At 44.7% G+C, this 15,229-nt stretch overlaps 1 protein-coding gene across 1 annotated transcript; it reads left to right on the top strand.

Annotated features, from left to right (window-relative positions):
• Nucleotides 1-8,000: 8,000 nt before the first annotated feature.
• On the top strand, nt 8,001-13,999 carry LOC135546706 (P2Y purinoceptor 13-like). Its single transcript, XM_064975334.1, has 4 exons — nt 8,001-8,435; nt 12,008-12,207; nt 12,316-12,702; nt 12,842-13,999. The coding sequence occupies exons 2-4, from the start codon at nt 12,025-12,027 to the stop codon at nt 13,307-13,309; spliced, it is 1,038 nt and encodes a 345-aa protein (XP_064831406.1). The 5' UTR covers nt 8,001-8,435; nt 12,008-12,024; the 3' UTR covers nt 13,310-13,999.
• The last annotated feature ends 1,230 nt before the right edge of the window (nt 14,000-15,229 follow it).

Here is a 15,229-nt window from a genome sequence, read left to right as displayed (position 1 = left end):
TGCATATAAGGCCCTCCCCTGCCCTCCCTTCGGCAAATCCGACCACGACTCCATCTTGCTTCTACCATCCTATAGGCAGAAACTCAAACAGGATGTACCCGTGACTTTAATCATTCAGCGCTGGTCTGACCAATTGGAAACCACGCTTCAAGATTGTTTTGATCATGCGGACTGGTAAATGTTCAAGGCAGCCTCAGAGAATAACATCAACCTATACGCTGACTCTGTGACTGAGTTAATCAGGAAGTGTATAGGAGATTTTGTACCCACAGTTACTATTAAAACCTACCCAAACCAGAAACCGTGGATAGATGGTAGCATTTGCGCAAAACTGAAAGCGCGAACCACGCAATTAACCATGGAAAGAGGACTGGGAATATGACCGAAAATAAACAGTGTAGTTATTCCCTCAGCAAGGCAATTCATTCACTTCTCTGGGATATGTGGGATGCTAGCGTACCATCTGGCCAAAAGCCAAGGAAAATGCAGAGCGCCAGATTCAAATACATTACTATAAAAATCAAACTTTCATTAAATTACACATGCAAGATGGCAAATTAAAGCTACACTTGTGAATCCAGCCAACATGTCAGATTTCAAAAGGGCTTTTCGGCGAAAGCAAACAATGCTTTTATCTGAGGATAGCACCATAGTAAACAAAGACAGAAAGCATATTTCAACCCTGCAGGCGCAACACAAAACGCAAAAATAAAAATATAATTCATGCCTTATCTTTGACGAGCTTCTTTTGTTGGCTCTCTAATATGTCCCATAAACATCACAAATGGTCCTTTTGTTCGATTAATTCCGTCGATATATATCCAAAATGTCAATTTATTTGGCGCGTTTGATCCAGAAAACACCGGTTCCAACTTGCTCAACGTGACTACAAAATATCTCAAAAGTTACCTGTAAACTTTGCCAAAACATTTCAAACTACTTTTGTAATACAACTTTAGGTATTTTTTAACGTGAAATCAATCAAATTGAAGACGGGATGATCTGTGTTCAATACAGGAAGAAAACAAACTGAAGAATGCTTTCTGGTCACGCGCCTCTAATAGTACACATCAAGTGACCCTCGTTCAAGATGGCCGTACTTCTTCATTACACAAAGGAATAACCTCAACCAATTTCTAAAGACTGTTGACATCCAGTGGAAGCGATAGAAACTGCAAGACGGTCCCTTAGAAATCTGGATTCCCAATGAAAACCCAATGAAAAGAGTGACCTCAAAAAAATGAATGGTTTGTCTTCGGGGTTTCGCCTGCTAAATAAGTTATGTTATACTCACAGACATGATTCAAACAGTTTTAGAACCTTCAGAGTGTTTTCTATCCACATCTACTAATGATATGCATATCTTATCTTCTGGGGATGAGTAGAAGGCAGTTGAATTTGGGCATGCATTTAATCCGGACGTGAAAATACTGCCCCTATCACCAAGAAGTTAAATAAGCGAAATGTCGGTACAGGGACAAAGTGGAGCTGCAATTCAATGTCTCAGACACGAGACGTGTGTGGCAGGGTCTACAGGCAATTACGGACTACAAAAAGAATACCCGCCACGTCACAGACACCGACGTATTGCTTCCAGACAAACTTCACACCTTCTTTGCACGCTTTGAGGACAGTGTCACCAACACAGCCTGCTAACAAGGACTGCGGGCCTCCCCTCTCCTTCTCTGTGGTCAACTTGAGTAAGATGTTTAAACGTGTTAACCATCGCAAGGCTGCTGGCCCAGACGGCGTCCCACATCCTGAGAGCATGCTGGTGTGTTTACTGACATATTCAATCACTCCCCATTCCAAGTCTGCTGTTCCCACATGCTTCAAGATCGCCACCATTGTTCTTGTAGGCAAAGATAACTGAACTAAATGACTATTGCGCTGTAGCACTCACTTCTGTCAGCATGAAGTGCTTTGAGAGACTAGCCAAGGATCATATCACCTCCACCTTACCGGCCACCCTAGACCCACTTCAGTTTACATACCACTCCAACAGGTCCATTGACGATGCAATCGCCATAACACTGCACACTGCCCTATCCCATCTGGACAAGAGAAATACCTATGTAAGAATGCTGTTCATCGACTACAGCTCAGCATTCAACACCATAGTACCCTCCAAGCTCATCATTAAGCTGGAGGCCCTGGGTCTCCACCCCCGCCCTGTGCAATTGTGTCCTGGACTTTCTGATGGGTAGGAAACAACATCTCCACCCCTCTGATCCTCAATACTGGGGCCCCACAAGGGTGCATGTTCAGCCCCCTCCTGTATTCCCTGTTCACCCATGACTGCATGGCCATGCACGCCTCCAACTCAATTATCAGGTTTGCAGACATCACAATAGCAATGGCTTTGATTACCAACAACGACGAGACAGCCTACAGGGAGGAGGTGAGGGCAGTCGGAGTGTGGTGTCACATCGAAGGGACAGTAGTGGAGAAGGTGGAAATATTTAAGTTCCTCGGCGTACACATCACAGACAAACTGAAATGGTCCACCCACACAGAGTGTGGTGAAAAAGGCGCAAAAACGCCTCTTCAACCTCAGGAGGCTGAAAAAAATGTGGCTTGTGGCCACAAACCCTGACATACTTTTACAGATGCACAATCGAGAGCATCCTGTCGGGCTGTATCACCACCTGGTACGGCAACTGCTCCGCCCACAACCGTAAGGCTCTCCAGAGGGTAGTGAGGTATGCACAACGCATCACGGTTGCAAACTACCTGCCCTCCATGACACCTACACCACCCAATGTCACAGGAAGGCCCAACAGGACAACAACCACCCGAGGCATGGCCTGTTCACTCCGCTACCATCCAGAAGGCGAGGTCAGTACAGGTGCTGGGACCAAGAAAGTGAAAAACAGCTTCTATCTCCAACTCAACCCCAACTCAGAGAGGCTGCTGCTTACATAGAGACTCAAATCATTGGCCACTTGAATAAATGGTTCACAAGTCACTTTAATAATATTTACATATCTTACATTACTCATCTTATATGTAAACTCAACAAAAAAATAAACGTCCTCTCACTATCAACTGCGTTTATTTTCAGCAAATTTAACGTGTAAATATTTGTATGAGCATAACAAGATTCAACAACTGAGACATAAACTGAACAAGTTCCACAGACATGTGACTACCAGAATTTGAAGAATGTGTCGCTGAACAGAGAGGGGGTCAAAATCAAAGTAACTGTCAGTATCTGGTGTGGCCACCACCTACATTAAGCACTGTAGTGCATCTCCTCATGGACTGCCCCAGATTTGCCAGTTCTTGTTGTTAGATGTTACCCCACTCTTCCAACAAGGCACCTGCAAGTTCCCAGACATTTCTGGAGGGAATGGCCCTAGCCCTCACCCTCAGATCCAACAGGTCCCAGACATGCTCAATGGGATTGCGATCCGGGCTCTTCACTGGCCATGGTAGAACACTGACATTGCTGTCTTGCAGGCAATCAAGCACAGAACGAGCAGTATGCCTGGTGGCATTGTCATGCTGGAGGGTCATGTCAGGATGAGCCTGCAGGAAGGGTACCACATGAGGGAGGACGATTGAGATTGCCTGCAATAACAACAAGCTCAGTCCGATGATGCTGTGACACACCGCCCCAGACCATGACAGATTCTCTACCTCCAAATCGATCCCGTTCCAGAGTACAGGTCTCGGTGTAACGCAAATTCCTTTGACGATAAACCCGAATCCGACCATCACCCCTCTAGTGAGACAAAACCACAACTCATCTGTGAAGAGCACTTTTTGCCAGTCCTGTCTGATCCAGTGACGGTGGGTTTGTGCCCATAGGCGACGTTGTTGCCGGTGATGTCTGGTGAGGACCTGCCTTACAACAGGCCTACAAGACCTCAGTCCAGCCTCTCTCAGCCTATTGCGGACAGTCTGAGCACTGAGGGAGGGATTGTGCATTCCTGGTGTAACTCGGGCAGTTGTTGTTGCCATCCTGTACCTGTCCCGCAGGTGTGATGTTCGGATATACCGATCCTGTGCAGGTGTTGTTACACGTGGTTTGCCACTGCAAGGACGATCAGCTGTCCATCCTGTCTCCCTGAAGGGCTGTCTTAGGTGTCTCATAGTACGGACATTGCAATTTATTGTCCTGGCCACATCTGCAGTCCTCATGCCTCCTTGCAGCATGCCTAAGGCACGTTCATGCAGATGAGCAGGGACCCTGGGCATTTTTCTTTTTGTGTTTTTCAGAGTCAGTAGAAAGTTTACATAACTGTGACCTTAATTGCCTACCGTCTGTGAGCTGTTAGTGTCTTAACGAATGTTCCACAGGTGCATGTTCATTAATTGTTTATGGTTCATTGAACAAGCAGGGGAAACAGTGCTTAAACCCTTTACAATGAAGATATGTGAAGTTATTTGGATTTTTACGAGAGATCTTTGAAAGACAGGGTCCTGAAAAAGGTCCGTTTCTTTTTTTTTGCTGAGTTTATGTATTGTATCTTGCTTATGCCGCCTGGACATTGCTCATCCATATATTTATATGTACATATTCTTATCTTTTCCCTTTAGATTTGTGTGTATTAGGTAGTTGTTGAGGAATTTTAAGATTACCTGTTAGATTTTACTGCACTGTCAGAACTAGAAGCACACGCATTTCGCTACACTCGCATTAACATCTGCTACCAATCTGTGACCAATACAATTTTCTTTTATTTGATGTGGTTGTCTCACCTAGTTACCTTAAGAAGGATGCACTTACTGTAAGTCGCTCTGGAGAAGAGCATCTGCTTAATAACTAAAATTAAAAAAAACTGAGGGAGGTCACACCAACGGTTAGTTCACTGTTACTTTTTATCTTTGTTATCACCTGATCATGCAAAGCCACCCACTGGTCACAATCTGGTTGAATCAATGTTGTTTCAATGTAATTTGTCAACGTATTGTGACGTAGAATCGACATGGGAAAAGTCATTTGATTTGAAAAGTCGTTAACTGTCATTTTGAGAGTGGAATTCAAACCATCTGAATTATCTCATCATTGTTCCATTTTTTTTAATTTTTTTTTACGTAAGCAAATCTTGCATAAAATATGTTGAATTTGTACCTTTTGAAACAACGTTAGATCTTAAATGTCATATCCACCATCAGGAAAAAATGTATGCACTTTTAACAACGTTTGATTTGATCATATTCTTTGACTTTGATTCTTGGTTGAGATGGAGACGCGAATCCAACATTCCAATTATTAATTTGTTTAAACCAACTGGAATTAAAGTCAGACTAAGTCAGTGGGACAAAATATACATCTCTTTCAAATGTTGGCCTTTTAACTTATCGACAAGTTAACAAGTTATAGATTGGATTCATGTCTCCATCTAACGCCCCCCCCCCAAAAAAAAAAAAAAAGTTAAAGAAGAGAATTAAGCCTGTGGCTCAGATGAAAGTATCAATGAGTTAGATATCCTTTAAATATTGATATTTGGTTGCGTTGACAACAAAAAAAACACATTTCAATATTACTTTTGTAAAACAGTAAATAGCCGTATAAAGTTACAAATGTAACAGTATTAATTCAACCTTTAAAAATGACTAACTCATCCATGTCCACATTTTGAGGTTAGCCTGCTGAAACTATAAGTGTCTTCTTATTGTAATCATATAATATGTGAATGCTCAAGATGACATGTTGATGTCGTAGGTCAGTGGAGATTGCTATAGTCACAATTGCTATAATAATCTGTATCAAATCTCAAACTGCATTGATCACTTGCATCATGTACTTGTCATGTTGTCTCACCTGCAACCCAGGAGATTTGGTTCTGCTATTGGATAAAGCACAGTAATAACACATTACTGCCCAGGGCGGCAGGGTAGCCTAGTGGTTAGAGCATTGGACTAGTAACCGAAAGGTTGCAAGTTCAAATCCCCGAGCTGACAAGGCACAAAATCTGTCGGCAGTTAACCCACTAGGCCATCATTGAAAATAAGAATTTATTCTTGCCTGGTTAAATAAAGGTAAAATAAGAAATGTAATTGTTGTATAAAGACTGACATTTATTCTCATTTGAACTTTGTTGTGCTTTTAAATAGTTAAAAGTGCAGTGAAAACTCTTTTAGATGAGAACTAAACCAAAAGGAAATCAGACATGGTTTTTCTATTGGAATCTGGTTGTGCTTTCAGATGGTTGAAAACATAGTGAAAACATAGTGAAAACATAGTGAAAACATAGTGATAACATATTGATAACATAGTGAAAACATAGTGAAAACATAGTGAAAACATAGTGATAACATATTGATAACATAGTGAAAACATAGTGAAAACATAGTGATAACATAGTGATAACATAGTGATAACATAGTGATAACATAGTGATGACATAGTGATAACATAGTGATAACATAGTGATGACATAGTGATAACACACAGTGATAACACACAGATAACATAGTGAAGACATAGTGAAGACATAGTGAAGACATAGTGAAAACATAGTGAAGACATAGTGATGACATAGTGAAGACATAGTGATAATGTAATTGTTGTATAAAGACAACCATATTTGACATTTATTCTCATTTGAACTTTGTTGTGCTTTTAAATGGTTGAAAGTGCAGTGATAACTCATTTAGATGAGAACTATAGACCCCCCCCAAAAAATCAGACATGGTTTTTCCCATTTGAACTTTGTTGTGCTTTTAAATGGTTGAAACACATTCGAAAGTCAATTCACTTTCGGCTGTCTCTCTTTGAGTGAGTGACTATATAGCTTTAATCTCATTGATCAACGTCTCAACCTCATTATCCAGGTTGAAATTGCACGGTGTTCTCAGTGGGCAATCGCACCCGGTTTGTCTATTTCTCCGAGTACTTGTGTATTGTGTTTTGTAGGCATAACCTAAGACCTACACGTGTCAACGTAGTCACTGGACTCCGTTAAAAACAGTGAAGACTCTCGTTTTGTAGTTAACATTATTAACAGTAAGGGTATTTCATACACGACTTCTAGTAAATAACCTTTAAAAAGTTCAGTGAACGATCATAACGGACGTTTGTCTGTTTTGGACTTTTATTTCAGACAGTGGTTGAGGAACTATTGTCGTTGTGGTTAAGCGTGCTGTGTAACAAACAGTCGTAGGGTATTTTTGATAGAAAGAAGTGGGTCATTTCGCTGCTGGTTCCCATACACAGGAACCATTACACAGGAAGTCAGATATTTTATCACTAATCTGTGTAGCGTTAAAATAGCCCTGACGTAACAGTGGTAACAACCTCAAGCTTCCGCAAGACTCTGTCTTTATTCAGCCCCTTCTAAACCCACAACGATTCAGATACATGCAACACGGGATTATGCTGTGTTTTAGAGAGGACACAACAAACACTTCAGCTCAAAGAAACACACAAACACATTGTCCCGCACATTGCCATTCACACTGCCCTGCACATTGTCATTCACACTGCCCTGCACACTGCCCTGCACACTGCCCTGCACACTGTCATGCACACTGTCATGCACACTGTCATTCGCACTGCCCTGCACACTGTCATTCACACTGCCCTGCACACTGTCATTCACACTGCCATGCACACTGCCATGCACACTGCCCTGCACACTGTCATGCACACTGCCATGCACACTGCCATGCACACTGCCCTGCACACTGTCATTCACACTGTCATTCACACTGCCCTGCACACTGCCCTGCACTGTCATGCACACTGTCATTCACACTGCCATGCACACTGCCCTGCACACTGTCATTCGCACTGCCCTGCACACTGTCATTCACACTGCCCTGCACACTGTCATTCACACTGCCATGCACACTGTCATTCACACTGCCCTGCACACTGTCATACACACTGCCCTGCACACTGTCATGCAATCAGCAGAGATGTTTTTTGCTTGCTCAAAACCACACTGTGTGCTCACAACCACAGCCTCTTTGCTCTTCTGATTGCAAAGGGGTTTGAACTCAATAAAGAGCAAGGGGGTGGGAGGACTGGGCCAGGGGGGGAGTGGATGGGGTCCGGCCCGGGGCCCGGAGGTCTCTTAAGATATTAGTCAGGCAGTGAGTCCTGATTGCTGCATCGCCACTCAACACCTAGTGAAACTGATGTTCACTGGCACCCGGGAGACTGGCATCCAACCTCTCAGTGGACCATTAAACAGGAAGAGAGGAGAGACAGGCTCATTCACACAGCGTAAGACTGGCAAAGTCCTTGGGATTGCGACAAGAAAAACCCCTACCTCTATAAAGAGAATACCCGTACAAAAAGAGCATCACATACTGTACAGTACACTCAAACGTTTTGTTGGTAGGTGTGGAAAGATTCTAAGGAAAACAGCTGAATTCGGGATATTTCACTTCTTCGTATAGAACGAAGACTGTTCATCATCTTGTCTGTTCCAGTGACTTGCTTTCCAAAAAAAATCAAAACTTTCATTTAAAGGAGGGTAAGGACATTTTCATTAATGCATTTAATGTCATTTATGTTTGACAGTGTTTAATAACAATTCTGCATAACAATTGAATAACGATTGTCGCAGGGATCGAGTACACATTCAAGCTTGTTTATAAAATCAATTTACTTCTCCATTGAATGTTCTAAAGTACAGTATGTGAGCTGATCCAGACTGAATCGATTCAGATTTATGTAGGGACTGAGTGTATTTTCTGAGACTGAGATTTGACTCAAATCTCTCACAGAGTTGTAGAAACACGATTTGAAAGGGATCCATCTCCTCTGAGTATCAGTCTTACAAAACCCTTAAATGGTTCCAACATTACAAAAAAAATGTGCCTTGGTTGCCATAGCACCTGTTACTGCACGGAATGTCATTCTAAACTGGTTAGGATGTGAAGACACAGAGACAGACAGACAGAGGCTGTAAAGAAGGGACCGTCACTGTTCATGTACTGTCGGTCATCGGTATAGATTGTACCGCTCTGTAGACAGGACTAAACTGGTGTACAGTTTATTATGGACTCACTGGAAGGTCTAGAAACAGACTTTCGTTGATGGAAGAAAAAAAAAACTATGACTAAGTTAGAGTTTGACTTGAGACTTTGCTCACCAAGTCATTCAGTCTTTTTCCTCGGCGTAGCTTACTGTCGAGCTCTCACTTCCCTTTCTCTAATCTTCTCCAAACTGTGCCTTCCTTCTTCATTCATTCATTTCACCAGAAAGGAAAACAACTTGACTGAGCGCTTTCAGATAAAAGTGAGTGTGACAATTACAAGTATGAAAAAATAGAATGTTCTTTGTGTGTATCGCATGGGGCGATACAGTCATGAGTTAAAATACATTTACGATCTAAATGTTGTACAAAAGCACATTAACACACACACACACACACACATTTCATACACACATGCAAATACCAATCTGTACACCAATACTGAGGGGGAAGAAAGGTTGGTTTAATAAAGATTCAAAGTTACGTTTGTGAGAATATAGTGGTGTTTATGGCCATTTACAGCAACCCAGAAATAACTGCATTTCAACAGAGCTTTACAAAGTGTAGGATCTTAATTTGATCACTCTGTCACAGGAGAACTTTCTTGCAATGCATGACAATTTAAAGTTGTAGTATATTTGAGGTTTTAAAAAGCTTTTGAAAGTTTGTTCTTTGTACTTTTGTAGAAATGTCTGACTTGATTTTTCCTTACAAAAAAAGTATCAACCCCGACAAATTTTAATTAATTATAATCCACATTTCCTGTTACTGGGTGGCTGTGTGTTACTGGGTGGCTGTGTGTTACTGGGTGGCTGTGTGTTACTGGGTGGCTGTGTGTTACTGGGTGGCTGTGTGTTACTGGGTGGCTGTGTGTTACTGGGTGGCTGTGTGTTACTGGGTGGCTGTGTGTTACTGGGTGGCTGTGTGTTACTAGGTGGCTGTGTGTTACTGGGTGGCTGTGTGTTACTGGGTGGCTGTGTGTTACTAGGTGGCTGTGTGTTACTAGGTGGCTGTGTGTTACTGGGTGGCTGTGTGTTACTGGGTGGCTGTGTGTTACTGGGTGGCTGGTGTTACTGGGTGGCTGTGTGTTACTGGGTGGTTGTGTGTTACTGGGTGGCTGTGTGTTACTGGGTGGCTGTGTGTTACTGGGTGGCTGTGTGTTACTGGGTGGCTGTGTGTTACTAGGTGGCTGTGTGTTACTAGGTGGCTGTGTGTTACTGGGTGGCTGTGTGTTACTGGGTGGCTGTGTGTTACTGGGTGGCTGTGTGTTACTGTTTGGCTGTGTGTTACTGGGTGGCTGTGTGTTACTGGGTGGCTGTGTGTTACTGGGTGGCTGTGTGTTACTGGGTGGCTGTGTGTTACTGGGTGGCTGTGTGTTACTGGGTGGCTGTGTGTTACTGGGTGGCTGTGTGTTACTGGGTGGCTGTGTGTTACTGGGTGGCTGTGTGTTACTGGGTGGCTGTGTGTTACTAGGTGGCTGTGTGTTACTGGGTGGCTGTGTGTTACTAGGTGGCTGTGTGTTACTGGGTGGCTGTGTGTTACTGGGTGGCTGTGTGTTACTAGGTGGCTGTGTGTTACTGGGTGGCTGTGTGTTACTGGGTGGCTGTGTGTTACTGGGTGGCTGTGTGTTACTGGGTGGCTGTGTGTTACTGGGTGGCTGTGTGTTACTGGGTGGCTGTGTGTTACTGGGTGGCTGTGTGTTACTAGGTGGCTGTGTGTTACTGGGTGGCTGTGTGTTACTGGGTGGCTGTGTGTTACTGGGTGGCTGTGTGTTACTGGGTGGCTGTGTGTTACTGGGGGGTGGCTGTGTGTTACTGGGGGGTGGCTGTGTGTTACTGGGTGGCTGTGTGTTACTGGGTGGCTGTGTGTTACTGGGTGGCTGTGTGTTACTGGGTGGCTGTGTGTTACTGGGTGGCTGTGTGTTACTGGGTGGCTGTGTGTTACTGGGTGGCTGTGTGTTACTGGGGGTGGCTGTGTGTTACTGGGTGGCTGTGTGTTACTGGGTGGCTGTGTGTTACTGGGTGGCTGTGTGTTACTGGGTGGCTGTGTGTTACTGGGTGGCTGTGTGTTACTGGGTGGCTGTGTGTTACTAGGTGGCTGTGTGTTACTAGGTGGCTGTGTGTTACTAGGTGGCTGTGTGTTACTGGGTGGCTGTGTGTTACTGGGTGGCTGTGTGTTACTGGGTGGCTGTGTGTTACTGGGTGGCTGTGTGTTACTGGGTGGCTGTGTGTTACTAGGTGGCTGTGTGTTACTAGGTGGCTGTGTGTTACTAGGTGGCTGTGTGTTACTAGGTGGCTGTGTGTTACTAGGTGGCTGTGTGTTACTGGGTGGCTGTGTGTTACTGGGTGGCTGTGTGTTACTAGGTGGCTGTGTGTTACTAGGTGGCTGTGTGTTACTGGGTGGCTGTGTGTTACTAGGTGGCTGTGTGTTACTAGGTGGCTGTGTGTTACTAGGTGGCTGTGTGTTACTAGGTGGCTGTGTGTTACTGGGTGGCTGTGTGTTACTGGGTGGCTGTGTGTTACTAGGTGGCTGTGTGTTACTAGGTGGCTGTGTGTTACTGGGTGGCAGGTTGTTAATGAGCTCATAGAGGGTGAAGATGCTGAAGATCTCATCATAGACAAGACAGGCCACGTCTGACGTGTCCCAGCTGAAGGCAGCTCCCGGTAGGCCAAGTCAGAGTAGGAACTGGGGCCCTCGTAGATCACCCTCGCAGGCCAGACCAGCTGTCCGGGTGGAGGTGTAGGGAGGCAGGGCACAGCCAACCCACAGCTCTCTGCGTCCTCCCCCATCAGGACAGGTAGCCTATCCTAATCAGAGGTCATTGAAATGACACTCTCTAATTGTTTTATATTTTTTACATTTTGTCAGGAAATGTAGCTCTGTCTCAGGTTCTGCTTCGGTGCAGTGGTTGTCTCTATCGCTCTCTCTCTCTTTCTCACTCTATTCTCTCTGTTTCTCTCTCTCTCTCCCTCTCTTTTTTGGTGAATGCATGTTGTGTTAAAATGGGGAAATAGAGGCCTAACTGTATACTATTCATCCAATCATTTTTATTCTGTTTCTCTCCATAGTACTGCTGGGCGTGAGGATGAACGGCAGCCAATCAAACCTGTCTCTGAAGTGTGTGCGTGACACCAGCGTGACGGCGGTGGTCTTCCCCTGTCTCTACAGCGCCCTCTTCCTGTTTGCGCTGGTACTCAACTGCCTGGCTGCATGGATCTTCTTCAACATCCGCAGCACCACCACCTTCGTGGTCTACCTGAAGAACGTGGTAAGGGAACCAGCATTTATTTTCTGTGATAAACCAATTTAGTCCGACTGCCAGAAATGGTTGAACAATAACGACTGATGACTGACGTGATGGCCTGTCTATCAACAGGTGGTGGCAGACCTGCTGATGACCCTGTCCATCCCGGTGAAGGTCCTCTCGGACGCCAACGTGGGCTCCTGGCGTCTGCGTGCGTTCTACTGTCGCTACTCCGCCGTCCTCTTCTACACCACCATGTACATCAGCATCCTGCTCCTGGGGCTCATCAGCCTGGACCGCTACCTCAAGATAGTCAGGCCCTTTGGGAAGTGCGCCCTCCAGAGGGTCGGGGTGGGACAGGCCTTGAGTGTGGCCGTCTGGGCAGTGATGGTGTCTCTGGCTCTGCCCAATACCATTCTGAGTGACCGCACACCGCCTTCTCGTGGTCGGCTGAACTGTACCTCTCTAAAGGGTGAGGCCGGTATGCTGTGGCACAAGGGCTTCAACTACTTCTGCCAGGTACGGGCTACATTCTTGTTCGTCGGCTTCATTACACTGAATGGCATCTTGGCGGTAGTATGTTAACCTGGCTAACCAAGGGGCAGTATTTATAGAGATTGTCCCTGTTGTTCAATACATTTTCTCCTCCTTTTCCCAGGTGGTGTTTTGGGGAACACTGGCTCTGATGCTGTTGTGTTACACCTTCATCAGTCGTAAAGTCTACGAGTCCTACAGAGCCTCGCGTAGTGGCTCCAATGCGGCCAGCCGCAGGACCAAGGCCAAAGTCTTTGTGGTGGTGGTGGTGTTTTTCGTTTGTTTCGCCCCTTTTCATTTCATCAGAGTGCCCTACACTCTTACCCAGACCCAAAAAACAGCCACCCACTGCTGGGTGCAGAAGGCGCTCTACGTTGCCAAGGAGACCACTCTCTGGCTCTGTGCCACTAACGTGTGTCTGGACCCGTTGATCTATGTGTTCCTGTGCAGGGTGTTCCGGAATAGATTGACAGACGTGCTCAATCGCAAGCCCCACCCCCAGGGTGCTTTGGAGTCGCCCACGGCAACCTCTACACATTTGGAGATGTCACAGATGGCGAATAACAGAATGCTGGATGTCAGCTTGGCCTAGAAGCACAACAATGTACATTATTTTGCATTTTATTTTCCCCCAGACTGTTGAATTGTAGATGTAACTTGGCCTGATGTTAACCCCTGGACAGATTGTGACCAGAGTAAAGCCGTCAAAACATCTTCAGATAAGTGGCTCTTTTTACTAAGACAATGTTGCAGGTCTAATAGGCTATAAACAGCAGTGTTCCCACATCACCTCTGTGATAGCCCATTGTGTGACGAGCATTCTGAAACAAAATGGCTGGTGTGACATTCGATAACCAAACTGCCTCAGGGTTTTTCCAAATATCATGTTAAAAAAAATCATCCACAAGAGACAATCCAGGCGAATGTGTCCGTCAAGTCATTGTCTTTTTCCTCGGCGTAGCTTACTGTCGAGCTCTCACTTCCCTTTCTCTAATCTTCTCCAAACTGTGCCTTCCTTCTTCATTCATTTCACCAGAAAGGAAAACAACTTGACTGAGCGCTTTTAGATAAAGTGAGTGTGACAATTACATGTATGAAAAAATAGAATGTTCTTTGTGTGTATCGCATGGGGCGATATAGTCATGAGTTAAAATTAATTTACGATCTAAATGTTGTACAAAAACACATTAACTCACATACAACATACACATTTCATGCAAAGTCCAATCTGTACATAAATACTGAAGGGGAAGAATGGTTGGTTTAATAAAGATTCAAAGTTTGTGAGAATATAGTGGTGTTTATGGCCATTTACAGCAACCCAGAAATAACTGGGGAGGGAGGGAGGGAGGGAGGGAGGGAGGGAGGGAGGGAGGGAGGGAGGGAGGGAGGGAGGGAGGGAGGGAGGGAGGGAGGGAGGGAGGGAGGGAGGGAGGGAGGGAGGGAGGGAGGGAGGGAGGGAGGGAGGGTAGAAGTTTGAGAAAGTATTAGGACACCTGTTATAACTGTGTCCTAAACTAAGTCTGTGACCTGTGCCGACCTCTACATAGTTCCTGTAGAAGGTGCCCTTGCGCATGACCAGAAGGTGAGCCTGGGTGTCTGAGGAGCTGAGGAGCTGAGGATCTTCTCACAGAAGGCCAGGAAGGAGTTGGAGACGGACAGCATGGCGGGGACACGGTACATCACTCCATTGACCTCCTTATGGAACAGCATCGTGCTGGGCAATACGGCGATGATCTCGTGTCTGGTCCCAAAGAAGCCCATCCCAGAGAGACAGTTGACAGAGTTTATTGAAAGTGATCCAATATGCAGAAAGAGAGAGTCGTCCTTCAAAATGTTCAACAAAATGTGAAGATTAGCCCAGTCCCAAACTGTGTGTCAGAGTAATCACATTAGCAGGGAATGAAGTCTTGCTATTCATTGATAGTCCCGTAAATAAGGGGCAGGTCTCGGCCTATATTAAGACGGTATTCATTGACAGTCCCGTAAATAAGGGGCAGGTCTCAGCCTATATTTAAGTTGTATTCATTGACAGTCCCGTAAATAAGGGGCAGGTCTCGGCCTATATTTAAGTTGTATTCATTGACAGTCCCGTAAATAAGGGGCAGGTCTCGGCCTATATTTAAGTTGCATTCATTGTCCCCAAAGAAAAAAAGTGAACAACAACAATACGGATAAAAACAAATCAATAATAAAATGTGTGTGCAGGTTGGAAGCCCAAGGGCTGTATACAGTGGGGAGAACAAGTATTTGATAACCTGCAAAATCGGCAGTGTTTCCTACTTACAAAGCATGTAGAGGTCTGTATTTTTTTTTATCATAGGTACACAGCTCTGTACCTATGATAAAAATTACAGACCTCTACATGCTTTGTAAGTAGGAAAACCTGCAAAATCGGCAGTGTATCAAATACTTGTTCTCCCCACTGTATATACAATTGTAAAACTATATACAATACATAAGAAAAAAGGCTTGTTAAAACACAATCTACTAATTATAAAATATACAAATG

Source organism: Oncorhynchus masou, chromosome 9 (genome assembly GCF_036934945.1).
Source record: "Oncorhynchus masou masou isolate Uvic2021 chromosome 9, UVic_Omas_1.1, whole genome shotgun sequence".
Taxonomy (NCBI): domain Eukaryota; kingdom Metazoa; phylum Chordata; class Actinopteri; order Salmoniformes; family Salmonidae; genus Oncorhynchus; species Oncorhynchus masou.
The sequence above is the reverse complement of the archived record's forward strand: the minus strand, read 5'-3'. Positions and strand labels throughout refer to the sequence as shown.

Bases quoted from the DNA above. Each gene is read 5' to 3' on its own strand.
- LOC135546706 (XM_064975334.1), top strand. From the start codon at position 12,025: ATGAACGGCAGCCAATCAAACCTGTCTCTGAAGTGTGTGCGTGACACC. The intron at 12,208-12,315 runs GTAAGGGAACCA...GTCTATCAACAG, and splicing joins TGGTCTACCTGAAGAACGTG to GTGGTGGCAGACCTGCTGAT. The intron at 12,703-12,841 runs GTACGGGCTACA...TCCTTTTCCCAG, and splicing joins GCTTCAACTACTTCTGCCAG to GTGGTGTTTTGGGGAACACT.